Source organism: Callithrix jacchus, chromosome X (genome assembly GCF_049354715.1).
Source record: "Callithrix jacchus isolate 240 chromosome X, calJac240_pri, whole genome shotgun sequence".
Taxonomy (NCBI): domain Eukaryota; kingdom Metazoa; phylum Chordata; class Mammalia; order Primates; family Cebidae; genus Callithrix; species Callithrix jacchus.
Window position 1 is genome coordinate 70845186 of NC_133524.1, and position 14134 is coordinate 70859319.

Consider the following 14134-nt stretch of genomic DNA (forward strand, 5'->3'; position numbering starts at 1 on the left):
ACGGGTGACCTGGTTTCTTGGGGCGAGATACTGATTTCATTGGCATAAATATTTGGAGTTTTACAAAGAAAACATTTTAAGTCTGCTGCAGCTGCCATGGATTTGAGACTGCAAGAGTTCTGGCCCCTTGAGGCACCGGATTTCAGACAGAAGCCATATCTAGCAGAAAGAGACATCTGAGAGTAGTGGATTGACATGAAAATAGGAGTTTATTATCTACATGGTTCTTCTCTCTCTCTCCCCTACCATTTTTCATAACCTACCTTCATCTTTCTTTAATTCGTGCATATTTGTAAAACATTCTATTAACTCAGCCTGCCATCCACTACAGTGCAATCTTAGGAAGGCTGAGTAAGAATTTTTGTCTTTTATTCACTGCTGTATCCCTGTGCCTACACAGTACCAGGCACACAGTAGACACTTAACAGATATTTGTGAAATTAATCTTTGCCCTCGGAAACAAAGGCCTCCTCTTGATGGAGGGAGTAAGGAGAGTAAAGGAAAGTCCTTCTCATTGGCATCCTGGGCCTGTGCCATGTGGTAAACCTCTGCGAGGGAATTTGGGCAGAAGGAGGCTGCAGATGCATGTTGGAAGCAGGAAGATCGGTGAAAGGGAGGAGGCCGCAGTGTAAGGACTGAATTCCAGAGAGCGGAACTTTGCCCGGCTTCTTCAGGTCTCTATCTGACTTTGAGGGGAGCTGATCAGAAACCGCTGGAGGAGTGTTCCTGTCCCCAAAAGCATAATATTGATGCTATGGGAACAAGATGGACAGAATCAAGAAAGATGAGACAGAAAGGCCTGGGAGCTTGGGGAGAGGGTGAACAAGTTGCTGTGAAAGTTCGAAATGGCCCTTCATTTGAATGCAAATGCTATGTAAAAGCCTGAAGCCCCTTGACGTCAGCCCAGCTATTGGTGGCCTATCTATACAGGGCTACCAGTCACCTGGAAACGTAGGATGGAGTAGTCTGAGAGGTCAGAGGAGCTTGCGGCACGACTACATATTGATAAATTTATTATCTGCTTCTTCTTTATTATCTCAAAATCGAGTTGAGGCCTTACAGGGACCTCAGGATGGTTTAGGGAGCGCCTTCTACGCAAGCCACGATGTATGGAAGCTGCCCTTTGGAGAAAGAAGCAGGCATGTACCCGGGTACTCTCAGGAGCCCTGGGGGCAGCGGCACAGCTGAGGCAGGCGGCATGGGGGACGGTGGGAGTCTAATGCCAGCCTCCAATTTCCCTGCGGCATCGGCTTTCTCACACTACATGGGGTATCCTCATATGTCCAGCATAGATCCTCATGGGTCAACTCTGGGAGCCTGGGGCTCACCCTACAGTACCCCGCGAGAAGACTGGAGCGTGTATCCTGGGCCGTCTAGTACAATGGGAACAGTGCCGGTGAACGACCTGACCTCGAGCCCAACCGCTTTCTGCTCTCCCGACTACAGCAATTTGGCCCCTTCGGGCGGGGGAACTAGCTGCAGCAGTCTACCAGGCTCGGCTGGCGGGTCACTTGCACCCACAGACGCAGGCGCCACCAACGCCAGTTCCCCCAGCAGGAGCCACCACAGCCCCTATGCATGGATGCGCAAGACAGTGCAGGTGACGGGTGAGTAATCAATTGCAATGCCCATACACTTTTCCTTCCTTCCCTTCGCTATTTTGCTTGCTCGGCCTGCCATCCTGCTTCTCAGGCCTCTCCTAAGAGAGCTTAGCTGAAGAGAACCCTATGTGGCTGGCTGGCCTATTAGGTATCGCTCGTGTGTTCGCCTGGGCTCAAAACTCACTTATGGAGTGCAGCGAGTGCTTTTCGCCTTTCGCTGCTCCATGAAGAAAGCGAGTGAGTGGACAATGGGTATGTTGGGCCACAAGGATCGGGATCCAACCCTGTAGTTGCCCACATGGGAAAACAGATGCATGGGAAAGCTCAACAGGTGAATGAAGCCAGAGGACAGCTTGATGGTTCCACTTCCAAACCCTTACCTATCTGGGCGGGCTGTCTTCCCCCTCCCCTCCCTTAAAGCTGGTGATGCTCAATATAGGTTCACAGTGCTTGGCTGGCAACAGACCCTCCAGTTTAGCCACGAAGTCCCCGATGGCAAAGCAGCCTCGTCACCCTGGTCTCTCAGGGAAGTTCCAGCTTCTTTCCTACAAATTGGCAGAGGCAAATTGGCCTCAAATCCATTGCCAGCTTACAACGTCCTTTCTTCTAACCCAAGTGTTGAGGCAGGTGAGAAGGCTACAACACTGACCTGGCACATAATACGGTACCTAACCCTCACACCCGCCGGACACGCAAACGAATCAGCTCTAGCACTAATGAAAGGCTAAAGCCCTCATAACTATCCAGGCGGGCGTCTTTTAGGCGTAGGGGCTGAATGCAAGTCTGCGGCAGCGCGCGGGAAGGCACAACTATCGTGATCGCAGCCTAACCAATAAACCAGACTGCTGGGAGCCGGGAGCCAGGGCGGGGGAAGTGGTCCTTTGCTTTTATCTTAGACCCGGGCGGAGGGAGGAATGTTTGTTTTCAGCTGTCGTTCTTTTATCACATTCCTATTATTCCAATCCTCGCTCTCTGTGTTTAGAGAAAATTAGTAAAATTCGACTCTAGTACTTTCATCCCTCTGGGGAGGAAATGGCATTTCAATAGCATTTGTCCACAATGATTATGCTTCTGTTCTCGGTTCTGCACTTTTTGTTTCCTCCAAAAAGCAAAAGCAGGAGGGTGGGAAGTTACCAATTTTTACCATTAGGAGAACTTTTAGCAAGGAAAAGGAAGTTCTGTGTATTAGAACATCACTAGAGTAGCAATCCCAAGGTAAAAGCAGAGTTCAAATACTTGGCTTTAAAGCATTTGCAAGAGTAAATCCGCGTTTTTTAAAAACTATGAGTGAGTCTGTGACTAAGTAGGATAGAAAAAGATGTTAGGGTGGGGCACTCCCAGAGTTTTTATTGCATCTCATCTCGGGGTTGTAATTAACATCCACTCACTAAACCCTAACAATCATCAAAAGACATAAAAGCTAGAAAAGTAGTTTCTGGCAGTCTAGGATTATGTTTTGAAACACATCAAGAGGAAAGTTACTGGCATGGAGTTTGCAAGAGAGAACAAGAGAGTAAATGGATGAGATAAAAGAGATTACCTCTTGAATTTTCTGTTTATGTGGGAAAATATAACAGTTTTATCTGCTTAAAGATCTTCCATTTACATTTGCTTTTATTAGCCTGAGTCTCTCTCTTGGGTAATCCTAATGCCAGAAAATGTTTTGAAAGAAGCTCCTTAGTCTCTTGCATCTTCATCGTTAGTTAAACCCTCAAACCTGACTTTACAATGCCCCTTCACAAGATTTTCTCTCCAATTTCTATGAGAAGTTTAAAATGGACTGATATTGGAACCTTTTCGATTCTTGGCAGTCTATTCTGTAAATAAGGCTTCATTAAATTAAAACTTTGTTTACTTTTAATGTCTTATAAGTGTAAATTAGCCCTTTTGCTCTATTCTTATAGTCTAAGGTGCATATTTAGCAACAAATTAAGAATATAATGAAAAACTTTGGTTATCTCCCTAGAAAAATGCACCGACCTGGCACATAATAGGATACCTAACCCTCACACCCACCGGGCACGCAAACGAGTCAGTTCCAGCACTAATAAAAGGCTAAAGCCCTCATAACTATCTAGGCAGGCGTCTCTCAAGCATAGGGGCTGAATGCAGGTCTGCGGCAGCGCGCTGGAAGGCACAGCGATCGTGATTGCAGCCTAACCTGCAAGCCAGTGGGGGACTGCTGGGAGCCAGGGCGGGAGAAGTGGCCATTCTGCTTTAATCTTAGACGGGGATGGGGGTGGGGGGGCACAGCAACACACACACAAACACAAGTAATTTGTTACATAATTTCAGGAGCTTCATGGATCCATTGAAGCCCTTTCATGGACGTCAGTTTATAAACTGCACGAAAAAAATTAAGCTGATCACCTCACTAGACCACCCACTCAGGACCAAAATGCACCCATTTATATGCTTAGCACATAGTGGGTCTTAAATATTTGCTTAATGAATGAATGAGTCAGATTCTCCTAAATTTTTCACTTCACTCTTTAGTACTGTGGGACAACACATGGTTTAGGACTAAGACGAAAAGATCAACTTCAATATGGAAGTAACCCTTCTTTGCTTAAGACAGTCAAATGAAAGTTATTTCCATTACTGAAAAAATGGTTTAAATAAACATAAAAAAAGAAAAATACATGTATTAGTGGACAATCAGAAAATATTTCATAGTAACCATTATAGCATGTTATTTTCTAATGAGAGCAAAGAGGCTGACATATAGTAAATGACTGTTCCTTAGGTGATCTGATTTAAAAGTAAACACGTTTATTTCCACTTAGTTCCCTAAGTGGTCTCTTTTTATACACATCTAGCTTTAAAGATTATGTAAAAAGAAATTTGACAGAAAAGTTTCTATGGAAAGTTAAATATTATCATGCACTTTCACATTTTAAACATTGGCAAAGTGATAACCTAAGCAGACTGGAGAGAGGCTTTCTTGTTAGAAGTGGAAAAGAGGGAGAGAGGAGGAAGTAATTGTGATTGATTCTGATTCTGATTGATTGTTTAAAGCCACTGGACAACATGAAGGAATTTATACTTAAAAGGCATCATTCAATTAGGATGCTTCATAAAACGAGTTGCTTCATAATTCTTGAGACTTACCATTGTCTTCCTTGGTTTTGCTTATTTCACTGGACAACTTTTTTCAAAATAAATTTGGATGCAACTTTTAGCTAAAAACAGTGAAATATTACCATAAGAGGAAAAGTCATCGAAGTGGGGTCAATTAGACAGTACTCCCTACAGAAGAATATTCATTTCCGTAATCTTTACACCCACTGCTATCATCATCATCACCTCTGTGTTTGGTGAGTGACTTTCTGCCTAGCAGCACTTTTGCAGCCAGTCTTTCAAATGAACACCATTTTAATTTTATTTAGGGTGATAAGTCATCATATATGATGACATTTGCTGGTGAATTCTTTGGAGATAATGTGGTTGGGAGGATGGGAAGGACTCTTTCCATCTTAAACTACAGAAGTTTTTCTTAGTATTTGAGAAGAAGGCAAATACATCTTCCATAGTATTAATTTCCTAAAGAAACTCAATAATGGTTGAAAATGGAGCCCATCACCCTCAGAAATGTCATAGTCTCTGGGAAGAAGAGAACAACTTGAACAATAAAAGTTCTGTTAGTGCTGTTTTTTAGTGCTTGGGTATGGAAATATGGACATTATGTTTTACCAGAAAATATCCAAATCCCCTTCGTCATTTATTCTGATTTCATCACTTTATCTGGTTTCATCATTTAAGAAGAGGCAAGGGGATTGGGAGAGACAGTTTGAGGAGAGGGACACAAAAGAAGCACCAGGAAATTCAAATGTATATATATTTGTAAACTGTGCAGTTGGTTTTTTTCCTCTCATCTGTATCTTCTTGGAGTTTTAGGTCTTATCTGTCAGATTTTGGCAACAGACTCTTTTTAACACTTCACATGGCTTTGATATGCAGCCAGGCTCTTCCTTATTCCTTCTTTCTTCAGGGGTTATATTGCCGGAAAGGGTAGGATTTTTTATGGCAAATAAAGGGGCCCGGTCTTAACTTTATTGTCTTCAAAAGAAACTGCAAGAGGGGAATTTATGACCAATGGGGGTGGGGAAGGACCACAACCTTTCCAGAGTTATTGAAGTCTGGTTATATTTATTGATTATCAAAGAGCATGCAACATGGATAAAGACAAGTTGAAATTTTAACCAGTCTGCCTCAAGTTATAATTTAAACACTCACTCACTTTAAGATTAGGAAGGGTTTTAGAAACCATCATTTCAAAGATACATTTAGATCTCAAGATTCGAGGCTCTGGAAATAAATCTCCAAGTTTTAATTTTTCTCTAACTACACAGTTTATCTTTGCAACACGCCAAAAGATAGACTTCTGGCTTCCGGGTTTTTGCATAGATTCAGAAAACCAGCTCAAAATTTAGGAGTTTAAGGTAGGTTAACTGAACGGCGCACATCATTTTTCTTTTCTAAGGGCAGGGAAAGGAGATTTTGTTCAGTTCATTGTTTAGTTAGCCATTTAGTTTAATCCTAAAATATATCGCTTATCTTATTTCTTCATTCATGCCCTTTTATTCCTTTTCTGGAGATGAAAGGGTATTTGACATTTGTTTAGGACTTGTAAATTCTGAACCAATTGGCTGATGTTTCTGAATGTAAAGAGGGTTCAGAACGGGATCTGATGCTATGTAACTCTTTTGTTAGGCCTGTGCCACATCTTAACACCTCAATGGAGTTTAGGGAACTGCTTTAAAGAAGTCTTTGTCCTACAGATCGCCTCCCAAAAATCACATCAAAAACAACTAGGAAGATCAGAAGAAGTTTTTAAAAGCCATAGAGAAAAAGAGGAAGATCCTGGAGGGGGGAGAGACACTAAAAAGAAAAGGAAACTTCCTAAGTACCTTTGGAAAATTTGTAAGGAGGAATAAAACTCTATTTGAAGGAGGACATGAGAAATTAGTTAAATGTAACACAAAGCAAATGTTTGTATATCCTTTCAAAGGGCATGGAATACTCACTTTATTCTGCTTAAGTCAATACCTCCTCCTTCCCCCATTCACGATCCTCTTGGTAAAAATTAAGACTACATAAAAACTATTTTTTCTAATAGGTAATTAGGTTTTCTGAAACAGAATCTCCTCAAAGACAATTAATGTTTTCTTTTAAAATTACTAACCAAACCAAACTCTAAGAAATTACGTAAGTGTAGTGTCAGGATCCTACAAGTGTTTTCCACTCTTGGGCCATTATTATGCTTCCCAGCATATTTGAACTTGAAATAACATTTAGTTAGCATACTTAAATAAGAGTCAAAGATAAGTATTTGGGTCCCCACTCCTCAGTTCTCTAGCACAAAGTCATTTAACCTAACTGTGCTTCATGTTTCCTATCTGTAAAATGGAGACAAGACATGTTCTGCATAATTCCAGAAGGTAGGTAAGAGGTTTAATAGGAACGATATGAAAAGACTGCATCAAATGTAATGGTAAATACCTGTATAATGGATGTTATTACTACTGCCAGTATTAATCTCATATGTAAGTGGGAAGTTATAAAAGCCATGGGTTAAAGTGTTTAAGCATTTTAAATGCTCTGCTACAAAAATAGGCCAAGATGGTATGATTGTGATTTGACTGATCATTTTAGGAGAAATATTAATTAAAGGGATGTTGGTTTCATATATAAAGAGAGATATAGATATGTAGATATACGTCTATGTCTATAGGTGGTAGACAGACAGATATTGCTATCATAGCCACAGATGAGAATGTATTTAATGGAGAAATTGACTTTTATAAATATTTGATTCGCATATATACTTACTTTATATTTTAAAGTAAAGATGAGGGTGGCAAGAGTGGCTATGATTTCTTTAACCAAAACAATCTCCAAGAAATGGAAAAAGATTAAATTCAATCAATGCTTTCTCCCCTAACAGGTAAAACCAGGACAAAAGAAAAATATCGGATAGTTTATACGGATCATCAAAGATTGGAGCTGGAAAAGGAATTCCACTGCAATAGATATATCACCACCCGGAGGAAATCAGAGCTGGCAATTAACCTGGGCCTTTCTGAGAGACAGGTACACCAGAAGTATATCCAACATGTACTATACAGTCCATTTCAGTAGAATCAGAATTCTAGAATTGTAAAGTCCTTTAATGCATTGCCTTATCCTAAGTACCTTGCATCCCAACCACTTGTGAAAGCACATTGCTATCACACTCATCTGTCTCCAGCAAGAGTTATATAATATTTAATCACCCTTGTTCATTCATTCATATGTCATTAATATTTTACTAACAGGGGGACAAACTTCCTATTAGTAATAGTATACTACTAGGAAGATAAATTTTCTATCTTATTTTATTAATAGGAAATTTCTCATTAGTAAAACTTTAATAAAACATAGAAATGGCTGATTATAGTTACTTTTGCTATTCAAATATCTCCCTCTTATCAGCACTCCTCAGCATCTGTCATTCTAGCCTCATTTATTTCTACCTGTGCAACATAGGATGTAGGTAAGTTATAATATAAAGATTATTGCATTCACAGTTAGTAGCCCTAGACTTGGATCTCAGTTTCATTTCATGCAAGGTAGTTGCCCTCTCTGAATCTCAAGCTTTTTTTTTAACTTGTTAAGTGGGCATACTTCACAAGGTCAACATGGGGCTCAAATGAAGTGATGCATATGAAAGGGCTTTGTAAATGCTAAAGTCTTTGTACAATATCAGAAATCACTAAGTTAACTGCATTCAGTATGTTGCCCCATTGTGTTTCAGGTGAAAATCTGGTTTCAGAATCGCAGAGCCAAGGAGAGAAAGATGATCAAAAAGAAAATCTCCCAGTTTGAGAGTAGTGGAGGCTCGGTGCAAAGTGACTCTGGCTCCATCAGTCCTCGAGAACTGCCTAACACTTTTTTCACCACACCATCTGCTGTTCGTGGATTTCAACCTATTGAGATACAGCAGGTTATAGTCTCTGAATGAAAGAAAGCAAAGAGAAATTTAAAGTGCTCTTTTTTGTGTGGTGCCTTTTGGGTCTCTGAGCTATCTGCAGGGGAGTTGGAACAGGGTGTAATTCCCCTGTAAAGCAGCATTTGGAACAGATGAATGCACAATGGGTTGAAGATAATTTAGGGGACTCTTACTTTTAGAAACTATTCCCAGAAAACTCCTGTCATGTGCTGTGCTATATGTCAGTCACTCAGGAAGCTTAGTGGTAAGCTATAAAATTAAAAGCTAGAATCACAGGCCCTTGCAACTCTGCTTGCAATTCCAGAAACTTGTTTATGAATAGACTATAAAAGACAATTTTGCCAGAAACACATTTGTGTATGTGTACTCGTGTTTGTTATTTGATGTTAGGTGTTTTCTTTTATGCTATCTTTAGGTAGTGAAAAGAAGGTAAACTAAAGTTTATCAGTCTTTAGGTACCTTTTCAAGTGTTTAATTCAAAAACTAACAAATTTTATAACAAGATAAACGTTTTTAAAATTATCAGAAGGTGATTCTGATTCCATTGTCACTGCTTAACAAGAATAACAAATAAAAAAGACAATTTTGGTCCTCAATCATATTTGTCTGGAATCCATTATCTCAGAACTTTCAATTTACAGTGTCCTTTTAAAATCTTGTCAAAACAATAAAATCAGACTAAAATAAAATAGGCCAGTTTGGTTGAGTCATTAGCAAGGCACATCTCCAACTCATAGAATAAACTCTACCCCCACTTCTGTCTCTCCATTTCCATTCCAGTCAGACTTACATAAGCATAAGACAGTGAAAATGTAACCCGTACCTGCCATCACCTTTCAACCTGTTCAATCTTACCCACATCATGTTATGTCAATGTAGTTTACTGGTTTATAGTCCAAGTAGCTGCAGTTTTCAACTTAAAAACACACAAGTTGGCTAAGAAAGGGGGTTGCAGTGATCCAGGTTGCCTAAATCTTTTAGTATTGGTCCAGTATACTGTTTGGATATCAAAGTGGCTGAAGACTAGGCTGTCAGTCCTTTTGAATTGAGATGGTTTAAAGGAACGTTTTTGCAAAAAAATCATCAGGGTACAACTTTCCAAGATACATTTTCATTGTTCTTAAGAAAATTAGAATTTTCAGCACAACTCTCTGTCTTTGAGATGGGAGTAAGGAATGTATCCTCCCTTTCCTTATGGAAATCTCAAAAGGTGGTTTTAATTTCTATGGCTGCTCCTGAGGTCATCTCATCTAGTTCTGAAAAGATTTAAGGAAAAACTCTTTTCATTTTTAATTCTACCTCTTGGAATTGCAATCTTCACAACACATTTATGAGGAAGGTATCAATTGTCCTATTTTACTAATAGAGAACCTGAGATGTGAGCAATCAAGTCACTTTCCAAAGATACATAGCAAGGATATTGCGGATGCTGATGCAAACCCCTAGCTATTTAGGATGATCTTTCTTGTTCTCTAGTGATAGGTCCAAACTCAAAGCATCACTTTCTTTTCAATTTGTATCTGATTATACTACTGAAGTTGCACACAGCTCCCTAAACACCAATCAGTGGGCAATTACCACGTAGGAATGCAGCCTAATCCTTTTGTTTTGCAGCTCCCTTGCCTTTCTGGTTAGTGAGTTTGAAGCTTCTACTAATAATCCTAATAATGCCTTATACATGAGTAATATTTTTATATATTTCAATGCAATTTTACACCTGTTATATTATTAGATCCAGTATCCCCATAAGATATGAAAGAATTGCTACCCCTATTTTGTAGTTTAAGAAGCTAGAGATCAAAAAGGCTTAAGTAACTTTGATAAACAAATCACTTCTCTTAGCCCAGGTCTACATATTGATGGATGGTGACAAGGATAGATCAATTTAAATTCCCTCCTCTTCAAAAAGTTACTGAGTCTTTTCAGTAAGTAGTTAGCAAAGTCTAAAACTAGATCTCAGTTCTGCTGATTCAGTGAATATTTATTGAGTGTTTACTATGTCAGGCACTACGCTAGGGTTTCTTGACTCCAAGAAAAACACAAATTTTATTCCACTCACCACCTCCAATAAATTTGAAGTGAACTACACAGCATGCTAATTGATTGGCAGGCCATCTGTAGTACTGAACATAGAAAACCAGCATTGAAATAGATCCTTTCAATCTAGTGGAGCGATGGGAAGTGTTACTTTTCTATGTACACTCAGAACTTGATTTCCTCATCCTTAGTGCCAAATCCACAAAAGGTAAAACTTTGGCTGCAGCAGTTGGATTTTCTCAGGAGTTTCTCTATCCTGCTGCAAACAATTGTTCTATCAAAGAAGAGACATTTTTATATTTTTGTAAATTCTGATTCTTTAGTATCTACAAACAGAACCAAAATGGAGCTTTTGTTTTGACTAGCATATTGTTGCCACTTCTTCTAAGAATACAGGCTAACTCATTCTCTGAGACCTAAAAAAAGTATACAATCACAAGCTTTTATATCTAGCTTATGGTGGTTTATGCTGGAGGCATGTAGAGAAAAGAAATATAAACACTGAAGCTCAAAAGTTGCATTCAAAGTAGATTTTAATAAAGGCTTTTTTCTTTCTCACAGGGAAAATGGCAAGAATGAAAACATATCAAATGACTGACAGTGTTTACTTAGGGTTATGAAGCATTTTCTTCTTTTATTATTATTAAAATTTATTCTGTTTTATTATAGGAACACAATGTTTCCTTAAGAAACATGTTTTCATCCCAAATATTTCTTCAGTTCATCCTTAAGTAATTTGCAGACTTTAAAATCCTCCTTGCAACGTATTCAAGTATTCCAATTTCCCAATAACTTTCTTAAGGCCCTTGATCTTATCTTGGAGTTGTTTGTGTGGAGCTGCAAAAAAAGATCTTTGAGAGGATCTGGCTTCTTTTCAAAGAAGAAAGGAAGCAAGGCCCAAGGAAAGTTTTCCACTCTTGGCTCAGATCCAGAGAATCTGGCTGCTTTTCTGAATTGGAACATTTTAATACTACTATGTGAGGTCAAGAAAGGAAGGAGGGGCCAGCAGGAAGAAGGGTGGTGGAAGGGAGAGATGTACTTATAACAGGGAATAAGGAACATTTGGGGGATTATGAATTTATTATTAATTCTGCTGATATTTTTATGAATGTATACATATGTCAAAACTCATCAACTTTTATATTTTAAACATGCAGTTTCTTGTATGTCAATGATGTCTAAGAAAGCTGCAAAAAAACAGCAGAGTTGTTGCTACCCTGGTGACAAAAAAGAAGGGAGGGAATCACTAGACAATTTAGTCTGTAAATATAGTCACTTTATATAACTTAGGTTCAGCTTCGCCTTCCCAGGTACAGATCACTTGCTTGTATGTTTATGTCTAAATGTGCTACTGAGGAAGGGCACCAACAACTGATAATCACTCAGTCTCTCATATCATGGGAATGAGTTTGGAGGGTAGAGGAAGACCAGGTTATGTAAGCACTGAATTTTCAAAGTGAAAAACATGCAAAGCAAAGAAGTCCTTTATTGCAGTGCCTCCAGGAATGATATTGTGAGTTGTTAGTAAAAGCAGATGTTCATGTTGTATGGTATAAGAACTTCTGAATTGGGAAATGAGACCTGAAGTTATAGTTTTACTTGATTCTATAACTAAACAGTTGTGCAAATTTTTGTTAAGTCAAAAATGTATTCCACCAATAAGGGTCACTAATATCTACATGACATTTTGGGAAGACTCTATATGCTTTATCACTTCCCCACCATTCGCACAAAGTAAAACACACACACACACACACACACACACACACACACACACACACACCTCCCTTCTTGGCTTCTCAGGGCTTAATGTATCACTGTTGGGAGAGTCAGCCCTTTGGTCTCAAAAAAATTTTCTGTCTTCTAGAAATTACTATGAAGGCCAATTTTTCTGTATTCTAGAGATTACTATGAGGGCCTACTCTTTCAGAGTCCCCATGTTTCCATGTATAAAATGTGAATCTTGAGCTTAATCTCACCAATTTCCAGAATTCAAGGTTTGTGGATCTTCAATTAAAATACAAATGTCACTGTAAAAGAAAGGCACTTACACAGCTGTGCGTTATTTCTCTAATATCTTTCAAAGCAGAAAATCCTTAGAAAGGCCTGGTCTAAATGGATCACATGGAAATGTCCCCTCAAATAGGAATAAACCCCCGAAGCAGGAGAAGTGTACTATAAAACAATAAATTCAAGTTACTTGGAATTTAGAAGTTTGCCTTTAGTTGTACTTATGCACACATATTTGATTCTTCCCTATAGATAAGGGAAGAAGCAATTCAAACTCCTTTTAGGGAAAAGGAGAAAATTATCCCTTTTCTTTTTCCGTCATAATTGTTTAGACTGACAAAAGAAAAATGGATGTAAAATGGAGCCTGTAATGAACCAAATGGTGATTCCCCAAAAAACATGTCCATATCTTAATCCACAGAACTTCTGAATATGACAAAAGAGTACATATTATTTATTGTGATAAAAGACATGATTAGGTTGAGGAACTTGAGAGGAGAATCTTATCCTGGATTGCATGGGTTGACCCTAAATACAATCACATTTATACTTATATGATAGAGGCAGAAGAATGTTTCAAACACAAGAGGGAAAGGAAGCAATGTAACCTTGAAGGCAGATATTGGAGTGATGTACCCAAAAGCCAAGTAATGCCTGGAACCAAGAGAAGCTGGAAGAGGCCAGAAACAAATTTTCCTCGAGAGTATCTATAAGGAGTAGTCCTACTGACACCTAAATTTTTTACTTTTCTGACTTCCAGAAATATAGGAATATAAATTTATGTTGTGTTAAGCCATCAAGTTTACGGTAATTTGTCATGGCAGCTACAGGAAATGCATACGTAGCCTTCAGCAAAGGCCTTTCCAACCAAGTCTAAACTAATCATCAGCTTTTATCCTTTCCATCAAATGTTTAGTAAAAACAAAATCGCTCTTGGAGCAGTGTCAGCACAATTTCTATGTAGGCAGCTTCAAGGGCCCTTCCCCTCACAGAAACAGCAAAAAATCAATCAGAACCTGTTAAAATCAACTTGGTCAAACCTCTGGAAAATAGTCAAAGATTTACAGCAACCAAGTAAATGCTGAATCAAGAAAAATGCAACTTAAAGACAATAGGGAAGCTTTGTGACATTTTTATTTGTGTTTTGCCTCACCCCCTCCCAGCTCAGTGACAATCTTTAAAAAATGGAAGCTCATGTTACCAATGTGGAATTTCGTTGCCTTCTTCTGGAGAAGCATAAACAATCTTACTTGCAAAGAGCTTTGTTTGTTCTAACCTGTTTGGAGGATACCTGAAGGACTGATGTAAGGTACTTGTCTATATTTTGCTTAATTCAGAACTTACTCAGATCTGAAAAGTGATGAGTAGTCCTCAAAAACATTGTAACATTAATAACTGAAGCTGCCTGGAGCAAACATTTATGGTTGACACATACAATAGAATACTAAAGGCCTGGAAAGAAAAGCTTGAAAGAGAGTTTTTTTGGGAAACTGGG

General features: G+C 38.9%; 1 protein-coding gene across 1 annotated transcript; it reads left to right on the forward strand.

Annotated features, from left to right (window-relative positions):
• Positions 1-909: 909 nt before the first annotated feature.
• Positions 910-9188, forward strand: CDX4 (caudal type homeobox 4). Its single transcript, XM_002763816.4, has 3 exons — positions 910-1607; positions 7549-7694; positions 8398-9188. The coding sequence occupies exons 1-3, from the start codon at positions 1106-1108 to the stop codon at positions 8602-8604; spliced, it is 855 nt and encodes a 284-aa protein (XP_002763862.1). The 5' UTR covers positions 910-1105; the 3' UTR covers positions 8605-9188.
• The last annotated feature ends 4946 nt before the right edge of the window (positions 9189-14134 follow it).

Excerpts from the sequence above, each read along its gene's own strand:
- CDX4 (XM_002763816.4), top strand. The coding sequence starts at position 1,106 with ATGTATGGAAGCTGCCCTTTGGAGAAAGAAGCAGGCATGTACCCGGGT. Across the intron at positions 1,608-7,548 it reads CAAGACAGTGCAGGTGACGG|GTAAAACCAGGACAAAAGAA; the intron begins GTGAGTAATCAA and ends CTCCCCTAACAG. Across the intron at positions 7,695-8,397 it reads TGGGCCTTTCTGAGAGACAG|GTGAAAATCTGGTTTCAGAA; the intron begins GTACACCAGAAG and ends ATTGTGTTTCAG.